Genomic DNA, 26,614 nt, shown 5'->3' with positions numbered 1-26,614 from the left:
GGAGTGCATCATCACGCCCGGCAACCAAATTTTAATTTGATTTTACGTTTTAAAGTTAATTTGTTTTAATTGCCGGTGCTTTTAGTGTCCCCTTCCCTTTTATAGGGGGCACTGGGGAAAAATTGTGATTTTAGTGCAAAAAAAAAAAAAAAAAAAAAGGGGGGGGGAGGAAAAAAGGGCCTTGTAAATGTCTGGAGTGTCACCCAGGTCGGGTGGCACCGTTTAATGTCTTTATGTTTTGCAGGTGAACTCCAAAAAGAGTTTCATGCACAAGGACCCCCAGGTCCCTCTGCACCTCAGCATGTTGCAATTTCTCCCCATTCAAATAATATTCCCTTTTACTGTTGTTTTTTCCAAGGTGGATGACCTCACATTTTCTGACATTGTATTCCATCTGCCAAACCTTAGCCCATTCGCTTAACCTATCCAAATCTCTTTGCAGCCTCTCTGTGTCCTCTACACAACCCGCTTTCGAACTAATCTTTGTGTCATCTGCAAATTTTGTTGCACTACACTCTGTCCCCTCTTCCAGGTCATCTATGTATATTGTGAACAGTTGTGGTCCCAGCACCGATCCCTGTGGCATACCACTAACCACCGATTTCCAACCCGAAAAAGACCCATTTATCTCGACTCTCTGCTTTCTGTTAGCCAACCAATTCTCTATCCATGCTAATACATTTCCTCTGACTCCGCGTGCCTTTATCTTCTGCAGTAATCTTTTGTGTGGCACCTTATCGAATGCTTTTTGGAAATCACATCCATCGGTACACCTCTATCCACCATGCTCGTTATATCCTCAAAGAATTCCAGTAAGTTAGTTAAACATGATTTCCCCTTCGTGAATCCATGCTGCGTCTGCTTGATTGCACTATTCCTATCTAGATGTCCTGCTATTTCTTCCTTAATGATAGCTTCAAGCATTTTCCCCACTACAGATGTTAAACTAACCGGCCTATAGTTACCTGCCTTTTGTCTGCCCCCTTTTTTAAACAGAGGCGTTACATTAGCTGCTTTCCAATCCGCTGGTACCTCCCCAGAGTCCAGAGAATTTTGGTAGATTATAACGAATGCATCTGCTATAACTTCCGCCATCTCTTTTAATACCCTGGGATGCATTTCATCAGGACCAGGGGACTTGTCTACCTTGAGTCCCATTAGCCTGTCCAGCACTACCTCCCTAGTGATAGTGATTGTCTCAAGGTCCTCCCTTCCCACATTCCTGTGACCAGCAATTCTTGGTATGGTTTTTGTGTCTTCCACTGTGAAGACCGAAGCAAAATAATTGTTTAAGGTCTCAGCCATTTCCACATTTCCCATTATTAAATCCCCCTTCTCATCTTCTAAGGGACCAACATTTACTTTAGTCACTCTTTTCCGTTTTATATATCTGTAAAAGCTTTTACTATCCGTTTTTATGTTTTGCGCAAGTTTACCTTCGTAATCTATCTTTCCTTTCTTTATTGCTTTCTTAGTCATTCTTTGCTGTTGTTTAAAATTTTCCCAATCTTCTAGTTTCCCTCTAACCTTGGCCACCTTATACGCATTGGTCTTTACTTAACTGTGCAAATAGATGTTAACAAATATGATGTGATTGGGATTACGGAGACGTGGCTCCAGAACCGGTTCAAATGCCCCAGGAATTTGAATCCCACCCTACTGCACCACTGCTCAAGCCACGTATTCATCTGAGCTATCCTGCGATTCCTACTCTGACTAGCACGTGGCACTGGTAGCAATCCAGAGATTACTACTTTTGAGGTCCTACGTTTTAATTTAGCTCCTAGCTCCTTAAATTCGTCTCGTAGGACCTCATCCCTTTTTTTACCTATATCGTTGGTACCAATGTGCACCACGACAACTGGCTGTTTACCCTCCATTTTCAGAATGTCCTGCACCCGCTCAGAGACATCCTTGACCCTTGCACCAGGGAGGCAACATACCATCCTGGAGTCTCGGTTGTGGCCGCAGAAACGCCTATCTATTCCCCTTACAATTGAATCCCCTATCACTATCGCTCTCCCACTCTTTTTCCTGCCTTCCTGTGCAGCAGAGCCAGCCATGGTGCCATGAACTTGGCTGCTGCTGCCCTTCCCTCATGAGTCATTCCCTTCAACAGTACTCAAAACGGTGTATCTGTTTTGCAGGGAGATGACCGCAGGGGATCCCTGCACTACCTTCCTTGCATTGCTCTTCCTGCTGGTCTTCCATTCCCTAGCTGGCTGTGGACCCTTCACCTGCGGTGGGTTGGGGGCGGGATGTGAATTGGGGGCGGGGAGTGAGTTGGGGGCGGGGTGTGAGTTGGGACGGGGTGTGTTGGGGCTGGGTGTGAGTTATGGGCGGTGTTTGGGTTGGATGCGGGTGTGAGTTGGATGCGGGTGTGAGTTGGATGCGGGTGTGAGTTGGGGGTGGTTGTGAGTTGGGGGCGGGGTGTGACAGTTGGGGGCGGGGTTTTGGCGCGCTCTCTCTCCTACCAGCTGCAAACGACCAATTGCGGTAAGAAAATATATAAATATAAACCCAAAAAACTTCAACTAAAAAGCACACATCTATATATGTGAATTTTATAAATAAAGTTGGAATAATAATTTATATATTTAATTTTTGAAAAAGCGACTTTAACCCAGAGAGACACGAAATGTGAGAAAATGCATTGTAAAATAGGGAGGGAACTCAAAATTAATTTAAAAGGAACATCAACTGGCTTAAAAACTACATGAAAAGAAAGAGAAGTTATTACAGGAGCACAGTTTCCAGGTTGAGTGATTGGCCCTGAGCTGTATATTGTTGATAATCTGAGGCCCCCAAACAACTGTTGGAATTCCACAGGCAATGCTGAGGTAACTGCACGGATTCCAGCTCAATGCACAGCGTTAACCTTTCCAATATGCTGACCCTAACTCGAACCCCAAGCACTAACCTCGAACCCCAAGCACTATCCTCTAACCCCCAGCACTATCCTCTAACCTCTAACCCCCAGCACTATCCTCTAACCTCCAACCCCCAGCACTATCCTCTAACCCCCAGCATTAACCTCTAACCCCAAACACTAACCTTTAACCCCAAGCACTAACCTCTAACCCCAAGCACTAACCCTAACCTCCAACCCCCAGCACTAACCTCTAACCCCCAGCACTAACCTCTAACCCCCAGCACTAACCCTAACCTCTAACCCCCAGCACTAACCCCAATGTAGTTGATGGGTTGTTGTATGCCACGCGTTCCATCAGTTGCTCCTTGCACCTGTGGGGAACCTGCTGATCTGTCGAACTGGACTGCTTGCTGTCAGGTAATAAACTGAGTAGAGCATCAATGACCTTCTTTATACAAGGGTGCACTGCTACCTGACTAACGTGACAAAAGTTACCCAAGGTTGCCTTGAATGGATCATTGCTACAGATAAAGCTCTGCTTCTGGTGGAAGTGGGCTGCAGGTCTTCAACCACTGGCTGGCAAAACTCCCCAACATCCTCCAAGGGACACACAATCTCCTGAGCATTAATGGGAAATCTAAATAAGGCCTTGTCGATCTGTATATCCAGTGGAGTGGGTATCAACATGTAGGAAACAAACATCTTCTGTGACCCTCGCTCTAAAAGCCTCCAATATATCCTCTTTAATATGCTCATCTTTCTCCTTTTAACACAGGAATAAAGGAATTCCGATTGAGAAATCCCTTTCCCCAGTCCATAAATTCACTTTCTCAAATACTCACAAATACTGTCAAGTTCCAGAACATGAGCCACCCAAAATTTGCTGTGTAGGCAAAGTTTTAACAAGCTTTGGTCAGGAATTCCATAATGGCTTTCTCCATGTGTTACCTGCCTAAGGGCTATCACTGTCCTGGGGATACCACTGTACTATGCATATGGAGAAGAGATACTGAAGTAGATTCCAAAAGGAACCATTTCTATATACTGACATTAAAGGAGTCCAACTTCAGGTATCTTAACTAATCAGAGGCATTTCAGTGATGCGTTTTCCTTTCTAAGTAGTTACTCAAGTGCACCGAAGTCTTCGAAGGTTGTGTCTGCCTGTCCGTGTGAATTAGCGAGATGGCATGCTATACTGATAAGAGTCATATTAGACCCTTTACACAATTTGTGAAAATCCAATCAGCAGACTTTCTGGTTTATACGTTTTATCCAAGTGTTTGAGTACATTGCTATCAGCTGTCCATTGGAGCAGTTAGAAGAACGCAGTCACAATTTTGTTTCAAAACTTTAAATAAGAAATAGTGAGTAACATTTTTCAAAGCAAAATATGTTTTGGAAAGTCACAATTACCACCATTGGCAATGTAATTTACTTTACCATGAACAAATAGAATTTTTGCAATTTCTCTGATTTTATTTTTGAAAAAAGATGATTACATATTCAAAAGTATCTATAAAAGATACATTTCCCTGTTCACTATGCACATTACTGTTCATACAAGCATGCCAAGATTAGACAAATAGCCCTCAATATTTTTACAAGAAGTAGCATTTACATATTTCTGCAGCTATTCTTCATATTAAACACGCCAGATAGCACATGCTCAGAAAATAGTAACACATGACAGCTCAAAACGTATGCCTGAAAGTATGTGTATGTAATATAAAAAATAAAAAAAAGATACCTGTTCACATTATAAAAGCATGCTGTTCATCAGTAATCACATAAATGATTATTTTACAGTCTCAAATCTCATCTCCAGTTTATTGGTTTCAAGTAATGAAGTATTAGAGATTCAGTCATTTTTCAAAGTTAAATGAAAAGTAATTCAAAACTTGTCCTGAAACAGGAAGTTAGAATAAAGAATGCTGTGAGTAGCATTTTAACACTGTAAGCGGCTAAATTCCTAGTGAAGAAGAATTCAACAACAACTTGCATTTATATAGCTCCTTTAATGCAGTAAAACGTCCCAAGGCGCTTCACAGGAGCGTCAAACAAAATTTGACAAATGAGCCACATCAGGAGATATTAGCACAGATGGCCAAAAACTTAGTCAAAGAGGCAGGTTTTAAGGTGCATCTTAAAAGGAGGAGAGAGAGGTAGAGAGGTTTAGGGAGGGAATTCCAGAGATTAGGGCTCAGGCAGCTCAAGGCATGGTCCCCACTGGTGGAGCAATTAAAATCAGGGAAGCACAAGAGGCCAGAATTAGAGGAGTGCAAAGATCTTTGAGGATTGTAGGCTGGAGAGGGTTACAGAAACAGGAGGCCATTCAGAAAGGTTGGGGGTGAATTTGCGTGGTGGTTATACCACTCATCTGCTAAAACCCCACGGCAAACGGGCAGGAGAACCACCACCCAAATTTAACCCAAATGATCTTTTCCAGAGTAGTTGGCAAATACTGTTTCTAAATTCATGAAACCTGTTTTGTATTCATGTCCCTTGTAGCTTTGATTCCATAAGAGCGAAAGTTTACTGATACTCGTTTTCATTTGGGACTTGTGGATTGTTGTTGGGCTTTGCATTTCGCAGTTTGTATTCTCCTGTTTTCTGGGCATTTCGGTACAAGTAATAAATGATGGCTCCGGTTGCAAGGGCAAATGTGGCCACCACTGTCACACTTGCTGCAGCTATGATAGCTGTTATATCTGTGGGAATAAACTGATTTGTAAAACTCTATTTCTATGACCTATTTCAGCAATAATACAATTTGATAAGCAATTGTAATCCATTACATGTCGGTTACATAATTTGTTCCATGTGTGTCCAAGCAGAACTGCATTTTTGAAATTCACTGGCAATTGTAGTCACTTAGCAAAGAGCATTTCATAATCATAGCAATTATTGTATATTATTGCCTCTGAACCTTCTATGACAGAATGGAACAGGCAAGGACCATCACCCCAGTGTCTGTGTTTATAATGTTACCCCATTCACAAAACTCCACATCACACAAAAAAAGAGATCACCAGTCAAACATTCTGCAACTAAATGGGTGATCTATATTAAAATTAGCAAAATAACATGCAACAGGAGCGTGCATGCCGTACAGGAGGTTGTTGAATGAGATATTTATTCCACTCTTGCAAAAGACTCTGTAAATCATTTTGAAACTTGCTGCTTGTGAATTATATGGTCTTCAAGAATGGAATAAATTTATATTTAACAGGTTCCTAGACAACAAAATTAGAGTGCAGGTCATCATAGGCAGTCCCTGGAAAGCGAGAAAGACTTGCTTCCACTCTAAAAGTGAGTTCTCAGGTGACTGAGCAGTCCAATACGGGAATTACAGTCTCTGTCACAGGTGGGACAGACAGTTGTTGGAGGAAAGAAACAGATAAACATAGAAAATAGGTGCAGGAGTAGGCAATTTGGTCCTTCGAGCCTGCACCACCATTCAATAAGATCATGGCTGATCATTCACCTCAGTACCCCTTCCCTGCTTTCTCTCCATACCCATTGATCCCTTTAGCCGTAAGGGCCATATCTAACTCCCTCTTGAATATATCCAATGAACTGGCATCAACAACTCTCTGCGGCAGGGAATTCCACAGGTTAACAACTCTTTGAGTGAAGAAGTTTCTCCTCATCTCAGTCCTAAATGGCTTACCCCTTATCCTTAGACTGTGACCCCTGGTTCTGGACTTCCCCAACATCGGGAACATTCTTCCTGCATCCAACCTGTCCAGTCCCGTCAGAATTTTATATGTTTCTGGGTGGGTGAGGGGTCTGGTTTGCCACACGCTCCTTTCGCTGACTGAGCTTGTTTTCTGTATGCTATCGGTGACGAGACTCGAGGTGCTCAGCTCCTTCCCGGATGCTCTTCCTCCACTTCGGGCGGTCTTTGGCCAGGGACTCCCAAGTTTGAGTGGGGATGTTGCACTTTATCAAGGAGGCTTTGAGGGTATCCTTGAAACATTTCCTCTGCCCACCTGGGGCTTGCTTGCTGTGTAGGAGTTCCAAGTAGAGCGCTTGCTTTGGGAGTCTTGTGTCGGACATGCGGACAATGTGGCCCGCCCAACGGAGCTGGTTGAGTGTGGTCAGTGCTCCGATGCTGAGGATGTGGGCCTGATCAAGAACACTGACGTTTGTGCATCTATCCTTTCTCCAGCGATTTTTGTTGTCTACTATATATGGTCCATGTCTCTGAGCCATACAGAAGGGCAGGTATCACTACAGCCCTGTAGACCATAAGCTTGGTGCCAGATTTGAGGGCCTGATCTTCGAACACTCCCTTCCTCAGGTGACCGAAGGCTGCACTGGTGCACTGGAGGTGGTGTTGAACCTCGTCGTCGGTGTCTGCCCTTGCTGATAATAGGCTCCCGACGTATGGAAAGTGTTCCACGTTGTCCAAAGCCACACCGTGGATCTTGATGACTTGGGGTGGGGGGGGTGGGGGAGGGGGGGCAGTGCTGTGTGGTGGGGTCAGGTTGGTGGAGGACCTTTGTCTTACGGATGTTTAGTGTAAGGCCCATGCTTTCGTACGCCTTGGTGAAGATGTTGACGATGGCTTGGAGTTCACCAAGCAAGCATCATCTGCGTACTGTAGTTCGACGACAGAGGATGGGACAGTCGTGGATCTAGCCTGGAGGCGACGAAGGTAGAACGGGTTCCCACTGGTTCTATCGTTTAGTTCCACTCCAGCAGGGAGCTTGTTGAGTGTGAGGTGGAGCATTGCAGCGAGGAAGATCGAGAAGAGGGTTGGCGCGATGACGCAGCCCTGCTTGACCCTGGTCCGGACGTGGATTGGGTCTGTGGTGGATCCATTGGTCAGGATCACGGCCTGCATGTCGTCGTGGAGCAGGTGGAGGATGGCAACAAACTTTTGGGGCAGCCGAAACGGAGGAGAACGCTCCATAGTCCCTCACGGTTAACATTTTCAAAGGCTTTTGTAAGATCAAAGAAGGCCATGTACAAGGGTTGGTGCTGTTCTCTGTATTTCTCTTGCAGTTGTCGCGCCGTAAAGATCATGTCCATTGTACCCCGTAGAGGACGAAATCCGCATTGTGACTCTGGGAGGAGCTCCTCAGCCACAGGGAGAAGACAGTTGAGGAGGATTCTAGCGATGACTCCCAGTGGCCGACAACAGGGAGATTCCTTTGTAGTTGCCGCGTCGGACTTGTCCCCTTTTTTTAAAGATGGTCACGATTACTGCATCTCTGAGATATCCCGGCATGCTCTCCTCCTTCCAAATGAGAGAGATGAGGTCATGCATTCGTGCCAATAGTGCCTATTCGTCATATTTTAGTGCCAAGGCGGAGATTCCATCTGCTCCTGATGCCTTGTTGTTCTTGAGCTGACAGATGGCCTTTTCTACTTCGTGCAGGGCTGGGGTTTTGCTGAGATGGTAGCGGGTAGCAAGCTGTGGGATGGAGTTGAGGACACTTGTGTCGATTAAAGAGATCTTTGAAGTGCTCCTTCCAGCGGGTCCTGACTGCCTCGGTGTCTGTGATGAGTGCCTCCCCATTTTTGGACAGCAGTGGGGTGGGGCCTTGGGTGCTTGGGCCTTAGGTGGAATTTGACTGCGGTGAAGAATCCTCGCACGTCATGGCTGTCAGCCAGCTGCTGAATCTCCTGTGCTTTCTCTACCCACCAGCTATTCTTAAGGTCACGGGTTTTTTGTTGGACCTTGGCCATAAGCCATGTGTAAAGCTGCTTCGGTGCTCCCGAGTTGGGTTGTTTTAGGTTCAGAAATGCCCTGCGCTTGCAATTTATTAGCTCTTGGATCTCCTGGTCATTTTCATCAAACCAGTCCTTGTGTCTCCTGGTTGAGTGACCGAGCGTCTCTTCGCAGGCACTGGTTATGGTGGCCTGGAGGGCAGACCAAGCGTCTCGGGGTCATCAAGGGTCGCCAGGTTGGCGGTGAGACGCTGGCTGTGTACGGCTCTCTTAGCTGGGTCTTTGAGTCCCCCGGCATTAATTTTTCTGCGGCATTGCTTCTGTTGCCGTTGTCGCTTTGGGGCTATATTAATGTTGATTAACGGATTAGGCGGTGGTCCGTTCAGTAGTCGTCGGCTCCTATCATGGCGCGGGTGATGCGCATGTCCTTGCGATCCCTTGCTCGAACGATGATGTAGTCGAGCAGGTGCCAGTGCTTGGAGCGATGGTGTTGCCACGATGCCTTGTACTTGTCCCTCTGGCGGAACAAGGTGTTGGTGATGACAAGTTTATGTTCGAGGCATTTTGTCAGGAGCAGGGTACTACTGGAGTTGGTTTTCCCTACGCCCTCTCGGCCGATCACGACTCCCCAGAGGGCTGTGTCCTTACTGACTCTGGCGTTGAAGTCGCCAAGGAGGATCAGTTTGTCGTCCGTAGGGACTCGGGACAGGGATTGTTCGAGGCTGGAGTAAAATCCCTCTTTGGCTTCATCTGTTGCGTTGAGTGTTGGGGCGTACGCATTGATGACGGTGGTGCACTGGTTCCGGGATAGGGTGAGCCGGAGAGTCATGAGATGTTTGCGTATCCCACAGGGGGAGTCTCTGAGGCGGTCGACCAGCTCATCCTTGATGGTGGAGGCGGCATTCTTCCTCTGGTTTGCCTTTCCAGAAGGTGGTGTAACCTCCACCTTGTTCTTTGAGCTGGCCTTCCCTTGCCCACCGGGTCTCATTTAGGGCGGCGATGTGAACATCGAAGCGTCTAAGTTCCTGGGCAACGATGGCGATACAGTATTCCTGTCTGTTGCTGTTGGAGTTGTCCATGAGGGTCCTGACGTTCCAGGTTCCAAACTTCATTTTGAAGGGTGGAAGTTGCCTGTGCGCGAGTTCTTTTAATGTGGGATGGCCGTTGCATACCAGCCACCACACGGGCTTAGCAGAGAAAGGTTTTGTTCCAGTGGCAAGGGGGTCCAAGATAACCGGAGACCAGGCACTGCTGTATGAGCCGAGTTGCCTGCGGCAGGATGTGAGCCGTAAGCTCGGTGCTGAGCAACACCCTTCGGTGAGGTGGTGACAGGCTGAGGGCAGGCATTAGGATGGTTAGGGGCCCACTTCATGGAAGGAGGAGAGGTCAAAGAATGTAGGTAGAGCGTGGTGGAGCCTAGTGGAGGGGTCGGGACCAAGGAGCGGGAGAAGCAGAGGTCGGAAGCGGCGAGGAGCGGAGGTCGGAAGTGGCAAGGAGCGGACAGACAAGGTGCGGAGGAGTGGAGAGGTCGGAGCCCAGAGGTGGAGCAGCGTGGACAAGATCAAGGGAAGGCGCAGCACGGGCCAATAGTGCGGCTGTGAGGTCATGAGGCTCACATTGCGTACTATGAATTCCACGTAGAGAGAGCTCCTGTGGGAAGGAAGAAGGAAGGAGGAGAATGTTTGAGTCTGTATGTATTGGCACGCGCGGCGGAGCCTGGTCTCCAATCGTCTTGGATCCCCTTGCCACTGGACCAAGACCGTGCTCCATCAAGCCCGTGTGGTGGCTGGTGTGCAACGGCCACCCCACAGTAAAATAATTCACGTACAGGCATGTTGCACCGTTTAAAATGAGTTCATCAATCACCTGAGTGCTCCTTTTTACTATGGAAGCAAGACATCCTCGACCCCAAGGGACTGCCTATGATGATGATGATACAGAATATTCACTACCTCTTTCCTGGACTGCTTATTGTAAAGCTCTTAAAAAGTCAGTTTACAAAGTTAGATCTTACGGATGCATCTCTTATTTACTTGCTCTACTGTTTTCAGACACAAGAATTATTATTGAATGCCATGATTGCACCAACTGTTCAGGGCAATCCATGATTGAGGGGAGGCACGCAAGCAACTAACTTCAATCCTTCTGCATGTGACACACTTTACTAATTTGTTCCTGTGTCTGCCTGGTCTGAAGTCAGTTCAATAGGTACGCAACCTTCTGTTTGGCTGCTTGCTGAGAGGTGTGCAGTAACATCTGCCTTCCCCCATTGGATGATCTAGCAACCTCGACAGAGCACCAACTCTACAGATTGGGAATTGATTGCACTATTTGTGCTGGCATCCCTTCACTGCCAGCAATGATTTACTCTGCCTTCAAAGCCATTGTCCCCACCAAGTTACTCATCGTCTCCGATCCCTGCTGTTCTCGGTCACAGTCCCATCTTCACCTAAAGTCTGAAGGCCTCAAACTTCAGCACACCTGTAATACGAGTGGGTGGTCTTGTTATTCGCCACAAATCTGGCTTGGCTCGAGCCCTGACCTAGAGGGGAAAGTTAAATGTTTTATCATCAAGACTTCAAACTGACCTTTGACTTTGATGTACACGTTCTTCTCATCAGCTCCAAGTTTGTTAGCAGCTGTACATTTATATATTCCATTATTTTCTGCTGTGGCGTCGGAAATATGGAGCACTCCAGAAGGATTGATCACAATATTGCTTTTTTGGGGGTAGTCCCATTTCAGTGTAGGCTGTGGGTTTCCTTGGGAATCACAGATTAATATGATACTATCACCATTACTGAAATGTACCGGGGACTCAGAGATGCTTTTGTTATTTGCTGATATAATTGTGCCTGTAGGTTTATCTGTAAAAGAAAGATTTGAAAATTACATAAAAGTGAGTGAGAAATTATTTCTATTTGATTTTGTTGAAGGGCAATTTATAACTCCTTTTAACATAAATTTCTCTGTGCCGTGCGCTAGGCGTCAGCAGAAGCAATCCTGTGCCCAGACCTTGGTCACGGTAACTGTAGAGGCATCGATGACGAAGTCCAACACCGCCTTCAGTGTGCCAGTGCAGACTTCGGTCGTCTGAGGAAGAGAGTGTTTGAAGACCAGGACCTCAAACCCAGCACAAAGCTTATGGTCTACAAGAGCAGTGGTGATACCCGCCCTCCTATATGGCTCAGAGACATGGACTATGTACAGCAGGCACCTAAAAAACTGGAGAAGTACCACCAACGCCGCAAGATCCTGCAAATCCACTGGCACCAATGTCAGCGTCCTCCCTCAGGCCAACATCCCCAGCATCAAAGCACTGACCACGCTCGATCAGCTCCCAAAACAAGCGCTCTACTCAGAACTCCGACACGGCAAGCGAGCCCCATGTGGGCAGAGGAAATGCTTCAAGGACACCATCAAAGCCTCCTTGAAAAAATGTAACATCCCCACCGACACCTGGGAATCCCTGGCCCAAGACTGCCCAAAGTGGAGGTAAAGCATCTGGGAAGGTGCTGAACACCTTGAGTCTCTTCGTCGAGAGCAAGCTCAAGCCAAGCGTCAACAGCGGAAGGAGCGTGCGGCAACCCAGGCCCCCCACCCACTCTTTCCTTCAACCACCATCTGCCCCACCTGTGACAGAGACTGTAGGACCCGCATCAGACTCTTCAGTCACCTGAGAACTCATTTTTAGTGTGGAAGCAAGTCATCCTCGACTCTGAGGGACTGCTTATGATGATGATGAGGGGTGCAAAAACAGCCAGAGCTGACTCACTGTCAAATTTTGCTTCTTTCCTGTGGGAAATTGCTGCACCGAATGGAGCACCTGAAATTAAGGCTTGCCATTTGGGGCATCCTGCCAGCTGTAGAACTGCGCATTGATAGAATCAATACACAACACCAACAGACTCGTCATGCTCCTATATATTTCCCACCAAAAGGACTTGAATTTATACTGCACAAGATTATCTTGAATAAATATCTCAAAACCTCTTGCATGCAATAAATTACTTTGAAGTGCACTGACTATGATGTAATCAAGTATAGCTGCCTTCAGATTATTTATTGCGAGTTGAAAGTGACACTATTGCATGAGGGTTTGTAGGGATGGGGAGTGCAGAAGTGGTGCATCATTGGAACAGCGCATACGAGATGTGGTCAGACACTGTTGGAGATATTTCAAACACACAAAAGGCAATTGTATATGGGAACTTTTATCATTTAATGTTTTTATTATGCTGTCTCCAATCTTCAACTTAGTGAGAAAGCAAGATGGTGCCAAAAATCATTTTCCAAAAGTATTTGGAGTGCTTTTATTGGTTGTGTTTCTGCTGCTGATTATTGGTGGATGTTTTCTTGGTATTGTTAGTTAGTTTTGGAACATTGTAATTGGTAGTCTTTGTTGCTACTTACCACGCACTCATTGGTATGTTCAGAACCTTCTTAATTGTGATTTGTTGTTTTATAAATATGAGATTTGACTCATCCAAGTAACGATAAAATGCAGATTAGACAATGGCCCCAAAATTTCACTCAGTGAGTTGCACCACTTTTATGCCAATGGAAAATGAGTTGTGCCATCCCATGGCCTGGAGAGGTATTTAAATCAGCATTTCCTGGGTCAGATCATTTGCATATCCATTGAAGTAACGATTAGCATATAATCAATGTAAAACGGGAGAAATCTGCGACAGTGTATGGAAATTCAAGCGCAGCCTTTAAAATCGATTTCTGGCGAAGATTACAGCAGCAGTCTGGGGGAGCAGCAGGGAAGTAAGGAACAATGCTTGAGTTGACCATCAGCTAGATTGACTGGGCTTATTAGCAATGATTTTGTGCCACTTTACGAGAATGTGTAACACAGGACAACCTGGAAGAGGCAGTGGAAGAATGGACAAGGACATAACACAAGTTCACAACGTGCAAAAACTCCTCAATGAAACAGAACATAGGACAGACCGATTGGTATATTTGGCAGAAAACCAACCCCAAAAGCCCACTCGTGCTATGTGTAGGGACCTGGCACTGGCACTGAATGCCAATGCTCTTATTCCTAGGATGGCAGACCAGTGCCGCAAGAAATTCAATGACCTGACCAAGGCAGGCAAGGGAACACACCCTTTTCTTTCTTGGGCACTAGCATACTCTTAACCCACTAAAAGTAACAACTGTACAAGTAACCCTTCACAATGCATTCTGGTTAAGGTGGAAACTTACTCAGGAACTTACACTGCGGCACTGTTAGAGGTACCATTCTCAGGATGGCCCCATCTGTCCTCTCAAGTGGAAGTAAAAGATACCATAATATTTATTGTGTATCGAAGAACTCCATGAGGCTGAGTACTGTGAGCTAAACTTAGTGTGACCGTAGTCTTCTTTACTACAACTCCAGAGTGTCTAAACAACATGGCAGCCAATCTTTTCTACTGGCCCTGCACACCTCAACTACTCCCTATGGTAGCGAGTATCACATTCTCACCACTCCAGGTAATTTTCTCCTGAATTTCTTATTGAATTTATTAGTGGCTTTAGTTGAGTAAGTGGCTTGCGACCCATAGTAACATGCACTGGATCTTCTTGTTCTTATAATCTCCTTAAAAGCGATAGGTTACACTAGGATGGGTGATTAACTGGGGTGAGGCAAGGCACGACAATGATTAACTATTGTTCTTATCGTGAATCGAGAAGTGCAACTAATACATCAGGGTTTACCCTTAAAATGTAATAGATAGAAATTGGAAAGATCTTATCACATTGTTTAACTTTGGTTGCCAGTGCAGCATCTTATTTTTCTCCACTCTGCAGTTTAATCATGTCACAGAAGAACTGATTTATAACCCCTCTCTCCCCCATCCCCAGTTTTAATTATATATCTGTAAATTGTACCTGCTACTGATTAATGCTATGGAACAGAAGATTACAGTGATAAAAGCCCCTTGCCCCTCCCAGCATACAATGTGGAAAATGAGCCAACAAAAAAATGTTCACATGGAACTTACAGTAAGTTTGCAGGGTCACCGAGGAGTTTGCGATTGGTTTTGTGGTGTTCGAGCCCAAATCCACTTCTGCCAAGCAGGTGTACTCCTGTCTGTCATCTGATGTACTTGCAGTGAAACTGAAGACATTCCGCAATCTGTTATCTTCATCCGGCAAACCTGGTTCCCCTGTGGAATTACTCTGAACAATCTCACTCCCTCTCAGCCATGTGAGTATGAGCTTATTGTTTGGATAGACCCTCGGACCAGTGCACTCCAGACTATAGGTTTTGTTAATTTCCAGCACTTCAGGAGGTGAAGTAATGTTTAACTCTCGATCTGTTAAAGGAGGATCACAGTTAACACAATTCACTGAAATAATCTGCCTGAGCACTATGGACTTCCTCCCCTTGCAGATATCCACTGTCGCACAATGATATATATGTGCAACAAACAAGCAGTCTGTCCCAGCAACATATGTACCTTGTGGTTCACTGTCCCTTACTGAGAATCAGAATACTGCTTGGTATTTCGACTCCTCAATCTGCACTGTCCTAAAACCTGGCAGTCCGATTGTAAAACTGAAACACTACTGACATCAATAACATTAATAAAGATATGCATCAAATTAAGATATTTCCCACTGAAGATCACTGAAACAGTATACAATACAGATCTTCATTTTGCAGAGCATCTGGTTGCTAGATAGCCACAGCTCCGTGTTGAGTCAAACTGAGCCAACCCATTGTGGATTAGCTTTCATTTGACCTGGATTAGTCCCAGCTTCCAATTGAAACATGACTTTTGAAGACTATTGTTTAAATATTTTAAAAATCTATCACTATTGAAAGATTGTAGCAAACTCTCAGGAAGCTACGATACAGCAGAATGCAAAGTGGTGGTGAAACTGAGTGTGAAAACCACCCCTGTATTTGCCCTGTTCCTGGTTCGACAATACCTCAGTTATAAAATTCTCAGCCTCGTTTTCAAATTCCTCCCTGGCCTCACTCCTCCCATCTCTGAAACCTCCTTCAGCAACTTGACACCTAGTATCTTGGTAATATCTAGATAACTTGATACCGCAGTTAGAGCGGCCCCTGTCCTGCGAGCACCATCGGAGCAGGCCAGGGAGTGGAAAGAGCAGCATGGTGGCGTACCATTCTAGTGAGCAGCACGTGCTGGAGCAGGAGAGCAACGGCAGTGAAGAGGAACGTCACCAAGATCTAGGTCGGTGATTGGAGCGTGGCAGGTACAGCAGGAGCGGCGAGGCTGGGGCGAAGGAGCGGCGAAAGATTGCAGAGGGATGTGATCGGGGCCCAGGAGAGGCGTGAGTTCGAGGCCAGGGGCCCAGGGGCAGCATTGGCACACCCACACTGAGATATGTGTGCTCACTAGACCCATGCAGCAGAGCTGGTCTCCAGTCGGCTTGGTTAATCCTTGCCACTGGACCAAGACCTCGCTCTGTCAAGCTCGTGTGGTGGCTGGTGTGCAACGGTCACCACACGTTAAAAAAATCCACCCACAGGCATCTTCCACCCTTCCAAGAATAAGTTCAGGATCTGGAATATTAGGTCCTTCATTGAAACACCCGTGAACTTTTTGACGTGGAAGCAAGTCATCCTCGATTCGAGGGAGCGCCTATGATGATGACCTAGTAATATTACGCCTATTTCTAACACTGTCTTTACTCTTTAGTATTCTCTACCTCTGAGCCATGTGGAAATTTGTGACAGGGACACAGTTATCTGATCTATTCTTGGACCTTTGAAGAGCTTAAGATGGATGCTAGGAGATTTATGAGGGTTGCTCCCCATCCCCCGCCTGCCTCCCGCCCCCGCTGATTTTCTCATTCTCCTAAGAGCGTAATCATGTGGGAACCTCAGGAAGAACTCCTCGTTACGTTTTGTGGTTGAGTGCACCTCTACACTGGATTTGCTGTAGTGCAGCATCAGAAAAACTGATTTGCTGAAATTCTTTAATGTGAATAATTATAAAGCCAAACAGAAATGGACTGAGACAGAGAACCGTCCTTAACTGGAAGGATTTTAAGGCCAGCCCAGTTACAAGGTGCACCAGTATTTCGGATGAAACGTTAAATCGAGGCTCCGTCTCCCTGCTCAAGTAGATGTAAAAGATCCCATGGCACTATTTCAAAGAAGAGCAGGGGAGTTATCCCCGGTGTCCTGGCCAATATTTATCCCACAGTCAACATCACTAAAACAGATTATCTGGTCATTATCACATTGCTGTTTCTGGGAGCTTGCTGTGCACAAATTGGTTGCCATGTTTCCTACATTACAACAGTGACTATACTCCAAAAGTACTTCATTGCCTGTAAAACACTTGGGAGGTCCGGTGGTCATGAAAGGCGCTATATAAATCCAAGTCTGTCTGTCTTTCTACCAACCTGCACCATAGTGTGAAGGATACAAGTAGCACCTTGTATATTCCACCAGATTGACCTTACTTCTAATTGCCCCAATCCCTTTTATTTGATAATGCTCCATAGCCCCAGCTGAGATCAGGGCTTCACTTTGTGTAATTCAATTTCCTACTACACAACAGATTAATTATCTCACCAACAGTAAGCTGCCCTGAACCAGACACTTTCTGCACATCCTTAAACAGTTTACCTATCACCACCTTTTCCCCTTTAAATTTTATTGATGCAAGATTTTTAACTTACTGTATACAGTCATCGTTTGTCGATTGGTAACCAAATCATTAGGTAAGCATAGTACTGCACATGTCACTCTGGTAGCCCATGATTGGATACTTGAGGAAGAATGGGTTTTCCATTGAGCACCAGATTTTGGATGATTATCTCTTATTCCTTCTATTACTATTGTTGGTTCTGTTGCACATGTTGTACTGCAGTTCACCACCAAAGAGTCTCCAAAAGCCACAGCTGCGGGGTTTGCGTTGATCCACGTCTCAACTCCTGCCACGATTCCTGCCGAGCAAACAGTAAATACAAAGATATGGAATACATTAAGAAAATGAACAGTTCAGAGTAAATCGCCAAGCCTTTTAAAAGCAAAATACCATAGATGCTGGAAATCTGAAATAAAACACTCAGCAGGTCAGGCAGCATCTGTGCAGAGAGAAACAGAGTTAATGTTTCAGGTCGATGGCCTTCCATCAGAACTGGACAAGAACACTGCTTGCCTCTTGCATTTCTCTCCAAATTACTTAATTGCATTTCTGACCAAGATTTTTATTATACTTGGACAGAATTATGAATACTCAAGTGTCAATCTGTGCCCAGGAGCAGGATGGCCTGGCACCAAGCCAGAGAGCAGAATGCATAATGTCACTCATTCAGACCTCCAAGCCCTCCTAGAGGCTTTGAGGTAGGATGAACAGACTCCTAGGTGTGGGTGGCACCAAGTTAACCAGGCAATGAAAACAGGCCTTCAGCACCTCAATGGTCCTCTCACTTATTAGTCTGGTAGCTGTACTGCTCTTCTGCTTGTGTTTGGGGTAGCCAAGGTCCGGTGATCATCTGAGAGGCGTCACACACTATCTTCACATTCGTACAGTGGAATCCCTTCCTGTTCACGAAGGCGAGAGGCTGCTCGATGGGCACCTTGAAAGCAGCGTGCATGCCCACGATGTACTTAGGGAAGCCAGGATTCCCATAGACCTGTGTGGCCATTTCTCTCTGCTGTCTGCATATGTGCCAAAGCTAATGAAGTGGATTGCTCTGCTGTACAGGCCATCAGTGACCTTGTGAATATATGCTCATATTGCTCACTGGCTTATAATAGAGATTCCCCTGTAACTGCTTGACAGGAGCTTGAGCGTGGGCAGTGGTGACCTTCATTGCTGCAGAGAGAGCCATGGGGAGCGTGGCGAGAGATCTTCACACTGCAGTTCACAGAGGTAGCCAATTGCAGATTGAGAGAAATAAATGTGTACTGTATGTATGCCTGGGTTTGCCTGCCACCAGGGGGAGCGACCGTCGGAGCTCATTGGACCACAGACACACACGTGCAGCCCGTGTATATAAAGAAAGCCCCCATGGTTAATCCTCACTTTGAGAGCTAATAAAGTAGGGTCGGGTCGCACCTGATTGAGTTCACGATACTAAGCCTATTGAGTTATTGCATACACAACATTTGGCGACGAGGTACAATATGAACTGTCACACACACAAAAAAAATGAGCACTGTTGGAAACCTGGAGCGATTCGTGGAGGGAGAAGACTGGGAGGATTTTACAGATCGCCTCGACCAGTACTTCGTGGCCAACAAGATGGATGAAGACGCTACCGCAGTTAGGCACAGGGCGGCTTTCCTCACGGTTTGTGGTCCAAAAATTTATAGCCTCAAAGAATTTGCTCTCACCTGCACGTCCAATGGAAAAGACCTATGAGGAATTGTGTGCTCTGATTCGGGACCATATCAAACCTAAAGAAGGCATCACTATCTCGAGATATCGCTTTTACAAGCATGTTCGTTCTGAGGGCCAGGACATGGTGGAATTTGTTGTCGATCTGAGACATCTCGCTGGGCCGTGTAAGTTTGGAACCACGTTGGAAGGCATGCTGCGCGATGTCTTTGTAATAGGCATAAACCACGAGGTGGTCCTGTGGAAGCTGCTGGCTGCGGAGACACTGGATCTGAGCAGGACCATCACGATCGGCCAGGCTTGCCTGACCACGATCGATAGTACAAAGCAGATATCCTCGCAGAGTCGGAACTCCACGGCAAGTACTGTGCACCAGATTGTGTCGTCGGTTGGCAGAGCTGCACCTGGCAGGACTTACCCGACTGTGTTTACAAAACCTGTAGCTGCTCAAAGTCCGCCATTGGGCACGAATCCGATTTCACCCTGTTGGCGTTGTGGGGGCAATCATCGGCCTCATCAGTGCTGTTTCAGGCAGGATATTTGTAGAGGCTGTGTGAAAATGGGGCACCTTCAGCGGATGTGTCCGCAGCTCAGCAAGCGTGCTCCGACACACCACATGGATGATGACTGATCCAGAGCGGATCCGGCAATGCAACCCCAGATACCCGAGGGGGAAGTGTATAGTGTACATTCGTTCCTGACAAAGAGCCAACCGATAATGATTGAAGTAAAATTGAACGGCATGCCGGTATCTATGGAATTAGACACGGAGACGAGTCAGTCAATTATGAGACAGAGGACTTTCGAAAAGCTGTGGGACACCAAGGCCGTGAAACCCAAGCTGAGTCCAGTAAATGCAAACTTGCGTACCTACACCAGAGCTCATACCAGTGATTGGCAGTGCAGCAGTCGAGGTGTCGTACGATGGGGTGGTTCATGATTTATTGCTGTGGATCGTTACAGGCAATGGTCCAACACTGTTCGGCAGGAGTTGGCTTGAAAAAATAAAGTGGAACTGGAACGATATTAAAACTTTGTCAGCGGTGGATGACGCTTCGTGTGCTCATGTGCTGAGCAAATTTCCCTCGCTGTTTGAAGCGGGCATCGGCAACTTCATGGGAGCCAAGGTGCAGATTCACCTGGACTTGGATGCAAGACCCATCCATCACAAAGCCCGGGCGGTCCTGTACATGATGAGGGAGAAGGTCGAAATCGAACTGGACAGACTCCAACGTGAAGGGGTCATTTCACCGGTTTAATTTAACGAATGAGCTAGTCCGATTGTTCCTGTGCTGAAGAGTGATAGCACTGCCAAGATCTGTGGAGACTACAAGGTTACAATAAACCGAGTTTCGAAACAGGATCAGTACCCGTTACCAAAGGCTGATGATCTGTTTGCAATGCTAGCCGGGGGAAAGTCGTTCACCAAATTGGATCTGACATCAGCCTATAGGGCACAGGAGCTTGTCAAATCATCAAAGAAACTTACGTGCATCAATACGCATAAAGGGCTGTTCATTTACAACAGGTGGCCTTTCGAAATTCGCTCGGCTGCAGCCATATTTCAGAGAAACATGGAGAGTTTACTGAAGTCTGTCCCTAGAACCGTGGTGTTCCAAGATGACATTCTGGTCACAGGTCGTGACACTGCCATGCACAACCTGGAAGAGGTTCTACGTCGTCTGGACAAAGTGGGGCTCAGATTGAAACGTTCAAAGTGCGTCTTTATGGCACCGGGTGGCACCAAATTAACCAGGCAATGAAAACAGGCCTTCAGCACCTCAATGGTCCTCTCACTTATTAGTCTGGTAGCTGTACGGGCCTCGTTGTACTGTTCTTCTGCTTGTGTTTGGGGTAGCCAAGGTCCGGTGATCATCTGAGAGGCGTCACACACTATCTGCACATTCGTACAGTGGAATCCCTTCCTGTTCACGAAGGCGAGAGGCTGCTCGATGGGAACCTCCCATAGACCTGTGTGGCCCTTTCTCTCTGCTGCCTGGATATGTGCCAAAGCTAATGAAGTGGATTGCTCTGCTGTACAGGCCATCAGTGACCTTGTGAATATATGCTCATATTGCTCACTGGCTTATAATAGAGATTCCCCTGTAACTGCTTGACAGGAGCTTGAGCCATAAAAAGTGTGGGCAGTGGTGACCTTCATTGCCGCAGCGAGAGCCATGGGGGGCGCGGCTAGAGATCTTCACACTGCAGCTTTTGAGAAATAAACTCTTCTGATGCGGAGATCCTCAGAGGACCTGTGCTGCCTATACATTCTTTGGTGGGGCTAATTTCTGATGGGCTGAATCTTCTGACATGTTGCCTGAGTCACCATCCCTGCAACCTCGATAGTAATGGCCTAGAGTGGAATGCTGAGGAGAAAAGTCATACTTATTCGTGAGTTTCTCTAACTGCGCAGGGGTGGGGGTTCTGTAAATTGTTGGGTGGTCTAATCCAGATTTGTGAGCGATAAGGGAATAAAGGGTTATGGGGAACAGGCAGGCAAGTAGAGCTGAGTCCATGATCAGATCAGCAATAATCTTATTAAATGGCGGAGCAGGCTCGAGAGGCCTGGTGGCCGACTCCTGCTCCGATTTCTTATGTTCTGATGTAGGAGGAAGCAGTGAAAATTTAGTGCAGGTCTCAGGAGAAAACAGCAAAAAAAGGTTGAAAAATTGTTTCCAAATTGCAGAAATCAATAAATAATGTTTGCAGACTCTTCAAAACTCTCAAACTCCTCTGCCTTGATCCAGTGACATAGGCAGCTGCTGCAGCTCAAAGTGCAATCTGGTGTAAATCCAGGGAGGTCACGTCTACAGTGCCCCTGGCTGACCGGCGCAAGTATGCAAACGATCCCAGTGGATCGTGGTGCAGATGATGGAAAGGACCAAAGTGATCGAGAGAACTTGGGGGAAACGATTTAAGGGTGGACAAGCAGTGCAAATTGCTCAATCCCGAGTTCCTTCTAAAATTAATTTCTACGCCATTCCAACGCCGCAAATGTGCTACAAATGGTGAGGAAATTCACCCACTAGAGGTATGAAATGTTAAAGGTGACGTCCATATTAAATGTTTTGGGAGACAGTAAGAATGGTCTCTCTCGCCTGAAACCCCATGTGCCTAAGGTCCTGTGCCAGTTTCAAGACCCAAATACCATTATTAACTACTGCAGCCTGCTATTCGCTAGTCTTACAGTAGACCCACAACTCATGGGGACAACAGTCTGGAGGGCACCATTTCTGCATAAAGTGGGGTGAAGTCCAACTCCACAACTTGAGCACATAATCTAAGCTGACCCTCAATGCATTGCTGAGGGAGTTCTGCACTGTTGGACGTACTACCCTTTGGATGAGACATTAATTAGACATCCCTCTTTTATTGTGCTTTAGGTAGGTGTTAAAGGTTCCTTGAACTCAGTTGAAAAAGAGCTAGGAGCAGGAATAGGCCATTGTAACTGATAGAATAGATAAGGGAGAACCAGTGGATGTAGTGAATTTGGATTTTCAGAAGGCCTTTAATAAAGTCCCACATAAGAGGTTAGTGTGCAAAATGAAAGCACATAGGATAAGGGGTAATGTATTGGCATGGATTGAAAATTGGTTAACTGACAGGAAACAAAGAGTAGGAATAAACAGGTCTTTTTTGGGGTGGCGGGCAGTGACTAGTGGAGTACCACAGGGATCAGTGCTTGGGCCCCAGCTATTCACAATATATATCAATGATTTGGATGAGGGAACCAAATGTAATATTTCCAAGTTTGCTGATGACACAAAACTAGGTGGGGTTGTGAGTTGTGAGGAGGATGCGAAGACGCTGCAAGGTGATTTAGATAGGTTGAGTGAGTGGGCAAACACATGGCAGATGCAGTATAACGTGGATAAATGTGAAGTTATCCACTTTGGTAGGAAAAACATAAGGACAAAGTATTATTTAAATGGTGATGGCTTGGGAAGTGTCGATGTACAGAGGGACCTGGGTGTCCTTGTACACCAGTCATTGAAAGCAAACATGCAGGTGCAGCAAGCAGTTAGGAAGGTAAATGGTATGTTGGCCTTCATTGCAAGAGGATTTGAGTACAGGAGCAAGGATGTCTTACTACAGTTATACAGGGCCTTGGTGAGACCGCACCTGGAGTATTGTGTACAGTTTTGGTCTCCTTACCTAAGAAAGGATATACTTGCCATAGAGGGAGCGCAGCGAAGGTTCACCAGACTGATTCCTGGGATGGCAGGACTGTCGTATGAGGAGAGATTGGGTCGACTAGACCTGTGTTCACTAGAGTTTCGAAGAATGAGAGGGGATCTTATTGAAACGTATAAAATTCTGACGGGGTTGGACAGACTGGATGCGGGGAGGAGATTTCCCTGGGCTGGGAAGTCTAGAACAAGGAGTTACAGTCTCAGGATACGGGGTAGGAAATTTAGGACCGAGATGAGGAGAAATTTTTTCACTCAGAGGGTGGTGAACCTGTGGAATTCTCTACCACAGAAGGCTGTGGTGGCCAGGTCAGTGAATATATTTAAGAGGGAGATAGATAGATTTCTAGAAATAAAAGGCATCAAGGGGTATGGGGAAAAAGCAGGAATATGGTGTTGAGATAGAGGATCAGCTATGATCATATTGAATGGCGATGCAGTCTCGAAGGGCCAAATGGCCTACTACTGCTACTATTTTCTATGTTTCTAAGCCCTGTAAGAATGTTGTATGTTTCAATGAGATCACCTCTCTTCTAAACTCTAGAGAATATAGGTCTAGTCTAGTCAATCTCTCCTCATAGGACAATCTCCCCATTCCAGGAATCAGTTAGTTGCACTCCCTCTATGGCAAGTATATCCTTCCTTAGGTAAGGAGACCAAAACTGTACACAATACTCCAGGTGCGGTCTCACCAGGGCCCTATATAATTCCAGTAAGACGTCTTTACTCTTATACTCAAATCCTCTTGTAATAAATGCCAATATACCTGTTGCTTTCCTAATTGCTTGCTGTACCTGCATGTTAACTTTCAGTGATTCGTGTACATGGACACCCAGGTCCCTCTGAACACCAACATTTCCCAGTCTCTCACCGTTTAAAAAAAATACTCTGCATATTTATTTTTCCTACCAAAGTGGATAACTTCATATTTCTTCACATTATACTCCATCTGCCAAATTGTTGCCCAATCACTGAGTCTGTCTATATCCCTTTGCAGATTCTTTGCATCCTCCTCACAATTTGCTTTGCCACTTATCTATGTATCATCAGGAAATTTGGCTACATTACACTCGATCCCTTCATCCAAGTCATTAATATAGATTGTAAATACAGGTTGAACCTTCCTTATCAGGAACCCTCGGTGTTGTATATCTGTAAAGCATGCACTCCCATGTTTCGCCACCAGGGAGCTCATCCCTGAAATCCCAAGGGATCCCAGCATTCCTTGGGAGCCCTGTATATAAGCCGGCTCCTAAGGCCTGTTCCTCACTCTGGAGTGTCTTATTAAAGACTGAGGTCACTGTTACTTTAACCTCCCTGTATGCAGTCTCATCTGTGTTAGGAACACAATACTCGGGACCTGACCTGTTCCGAATGAGGGATCTTTCCGGATAAGGGGAGGCCATATGTTTTCAGTGTGTGTGCGCTGATTGGCTGGAACGACTGTCAGTCAATCAGTGTGATGTCGGCGGGCCCCGAAGTTGTTGGCTCCGAAGTTGGGTACATTTATTTTACATTGATATTTTTCGAGGATTTGGGGTAAATTTATTGTGGGTCTGTAAAAGTAAATGAGCAAGTTTTTTTTTCATTGATATTTTGAGGATTTTGACTGGCTGCGTTGTGCGCATGCGCCACCCGGCGGCCGGGAATGGTTCCGAACGAGGGGTGGTACTGGATAAGGGAAGCTCAACCTGTAGTGGAAGCCCCAGCACCGATCCCTGTGGCACCCCACTAGTTACAGTTTGCCAAACTGAAAATGACCCATTTATCCCGACTCTCTGTTTTCTGTCAGTTAGCCAATCCCCTATCCAATCTAATATATTACCCCCAACATCATGAGCTCTTACCTTGTTCAGTAACGTTTTATGTGGCACCTTATCGAATGCCTCTCGAAATCCAAATGCACGACATCTACTGGTTCCCCCTTATCCACCCTGTTCGTTACATCCTCAAAGAACTCCAGCAAATTTGTCAAACATGATTTACCTTTCATAAAACTGCTTGACTATATTATGATGTTCTAAATGTCCTGCTACTACTTCCAGGGGACTTGTCCACCTTTAGTCACATTAATTTGCCTAGTACTTTTTCTCCAGTGATAATGATTGTTTTAAGTTACCCCCTCCCAATAGCCCCTTGATTATCAATTATCGGGATGCTTTTAGTGTCTTCTACCGTGAAGACCAATGCAAAATATTTGTTCAAAGTCTCTACATTTCCCATTATTAATTCCTCAGTCTCATCCTCTAAGGGACCAACATTTACTTTCGCCACTCTTTTCCTTTTTATATACCTGTAAAAACTCTCGCTGTCTGTTTTTATATTTCTTGCTAGTTCACTCTCATAATTAGTTGTCCTTTGCTGGTTTCTAAAAAAATTCCCAATTCTCTGGCCTTCCACTAATCTTCGCAACATTGTATGATTTTATTTTCAATTTGATACCATCCTTTCCTTACTTACTTAGCCACAGATGGTTCATCCTTCTCTTAGAATTTCTTTCTCACTGTAATATATCTTTGCTGAGCATTATGAAATATCTCCTTAAATATTTGTCACTGCTTATCTACCATCTTACCCTTTAATCTATTTTTCCAGTCCACTATAGCCAACTCTGCCTTCATACCTTTGTAACTGCCTTTATTTAAGTTCAGGACACTAGTTTGAGACCTAACTTTCTCACCCTCAAACTGAATTTGAAATTCTACCAAGCTATGATCACTCTTCCCAAGAGGATCTTTTGCTATGAGATCATTAATTAATCCAGTCTCATTACACATTACCAGATCCAAAATAGTCTTCTGCCTAGTTGGTTCCACAACATATTGTTCTAAGAAACCATCCTGAATACACTCTATGAACTCTTCCTCAAGACTACCTTTGCCAATTTGATTTGTCCAATCAATATGAAGATTAAAATTGCCCATGATTATTGGCGTACCTTTCTTACAAGCCTCCATTATTTCTTGATTTATACTCTATGCTCAGAGTGGCTACTATTTTAAGGCCTTTAGACTACTCCCACCAATGACTTCTTTCCCTTATTATTTCTTATCTCGAACCAAACTGATTCTACATCTTGATTTTCTGAGCCAATATCATTTCTCACTCTGCACTGATCTCATCCTTTATTAACAGAGCTACCCCACATCCTTTTTCTTTCTGCTTCTCCATCCGAAATGGCAAATACCCCTGAATATTCAGTTCCCAGCCTTGGTCACCTTACAACCACGTCTCTGTAATGTCTATCAGATCATACCCATTTATTTCTATTTGTGCCGTCAACTCATCTATCTTGTTACGAATGCTGCATGCATTCCATTTTTCCCTACTCTGATCCCATTTTCTGGTGCACTCTTATGTTTGTACGCTCTGTCCCTTCCTGTCACACTCTGGTTATCATTACCCTTATCGCTACCCTGCACTATTGCTGCCTTCTTGCAGGTTAGTATGCAGGTTCTCATGCGTGAGAACACCAGCGGTCATAAAAGGCGAGTGGCCCCATGTGCAGCGTGGCAGCATACCGCTTCAGGGAGCAGCACGAG

The 26,614-nt window shown here is 45.6% G+C and overlaps 1 protein-coding gene across 1 annotated transcript in view; it reads right to left on the bottom strand.

Annotated features, from left to right (window-relative positions):
• Positions 1-4,344: 4,344 nt before the first annotated feature.
• The window catches only part of LOC139237783 (vascular cell adhesion protein 1-like), a 47,837-nt gene continuing 25,567 nt past the window's right edge, over positions 4,345-26,614 (bottom strand). The window contains exons 5-8 of the mRNA XM_070866967.1: positions 17,213-17,479; positions 14,551-14,865; positions 11,140-11,418; positions 4,345-5,580 (exon numbers count right to left, since the gene is read on the bottom strand). Of these exons, the coding sequence (XP_070723068.1) occupies positions 5,405-5,580; positions 11,140-11,418; positions 14,551-14,865; positions 17,213-17,479 (1,037 nt within the window). The 3' untranslated portion in view covers positions 4,345-5,404. The remainder of the gene's footprint in view (positions 5,581-11,139; positions 11,419-14,550; positions 14,866-17,212; positions 17,480-26,614) is intronic.

This window comes from Pristiophorus japonicus, chromosome 24 (genome assembly GCF_044704955.1).
Source record: "Pristiophorus japonicus isolate sPriJap1 chromosome 24, sPriJap1.hap1, whole genome shotgun sequence".
Taxonomy (NCBI): Eukaryota; Metazoa; Chordata; class Chondrichthyes; family Pristiophoridae; genus Pristiophorus; species Pristiophorus japonicus.
This window is presented reverse-complemented; position numbering and strand designations above follow the sequence as displayed.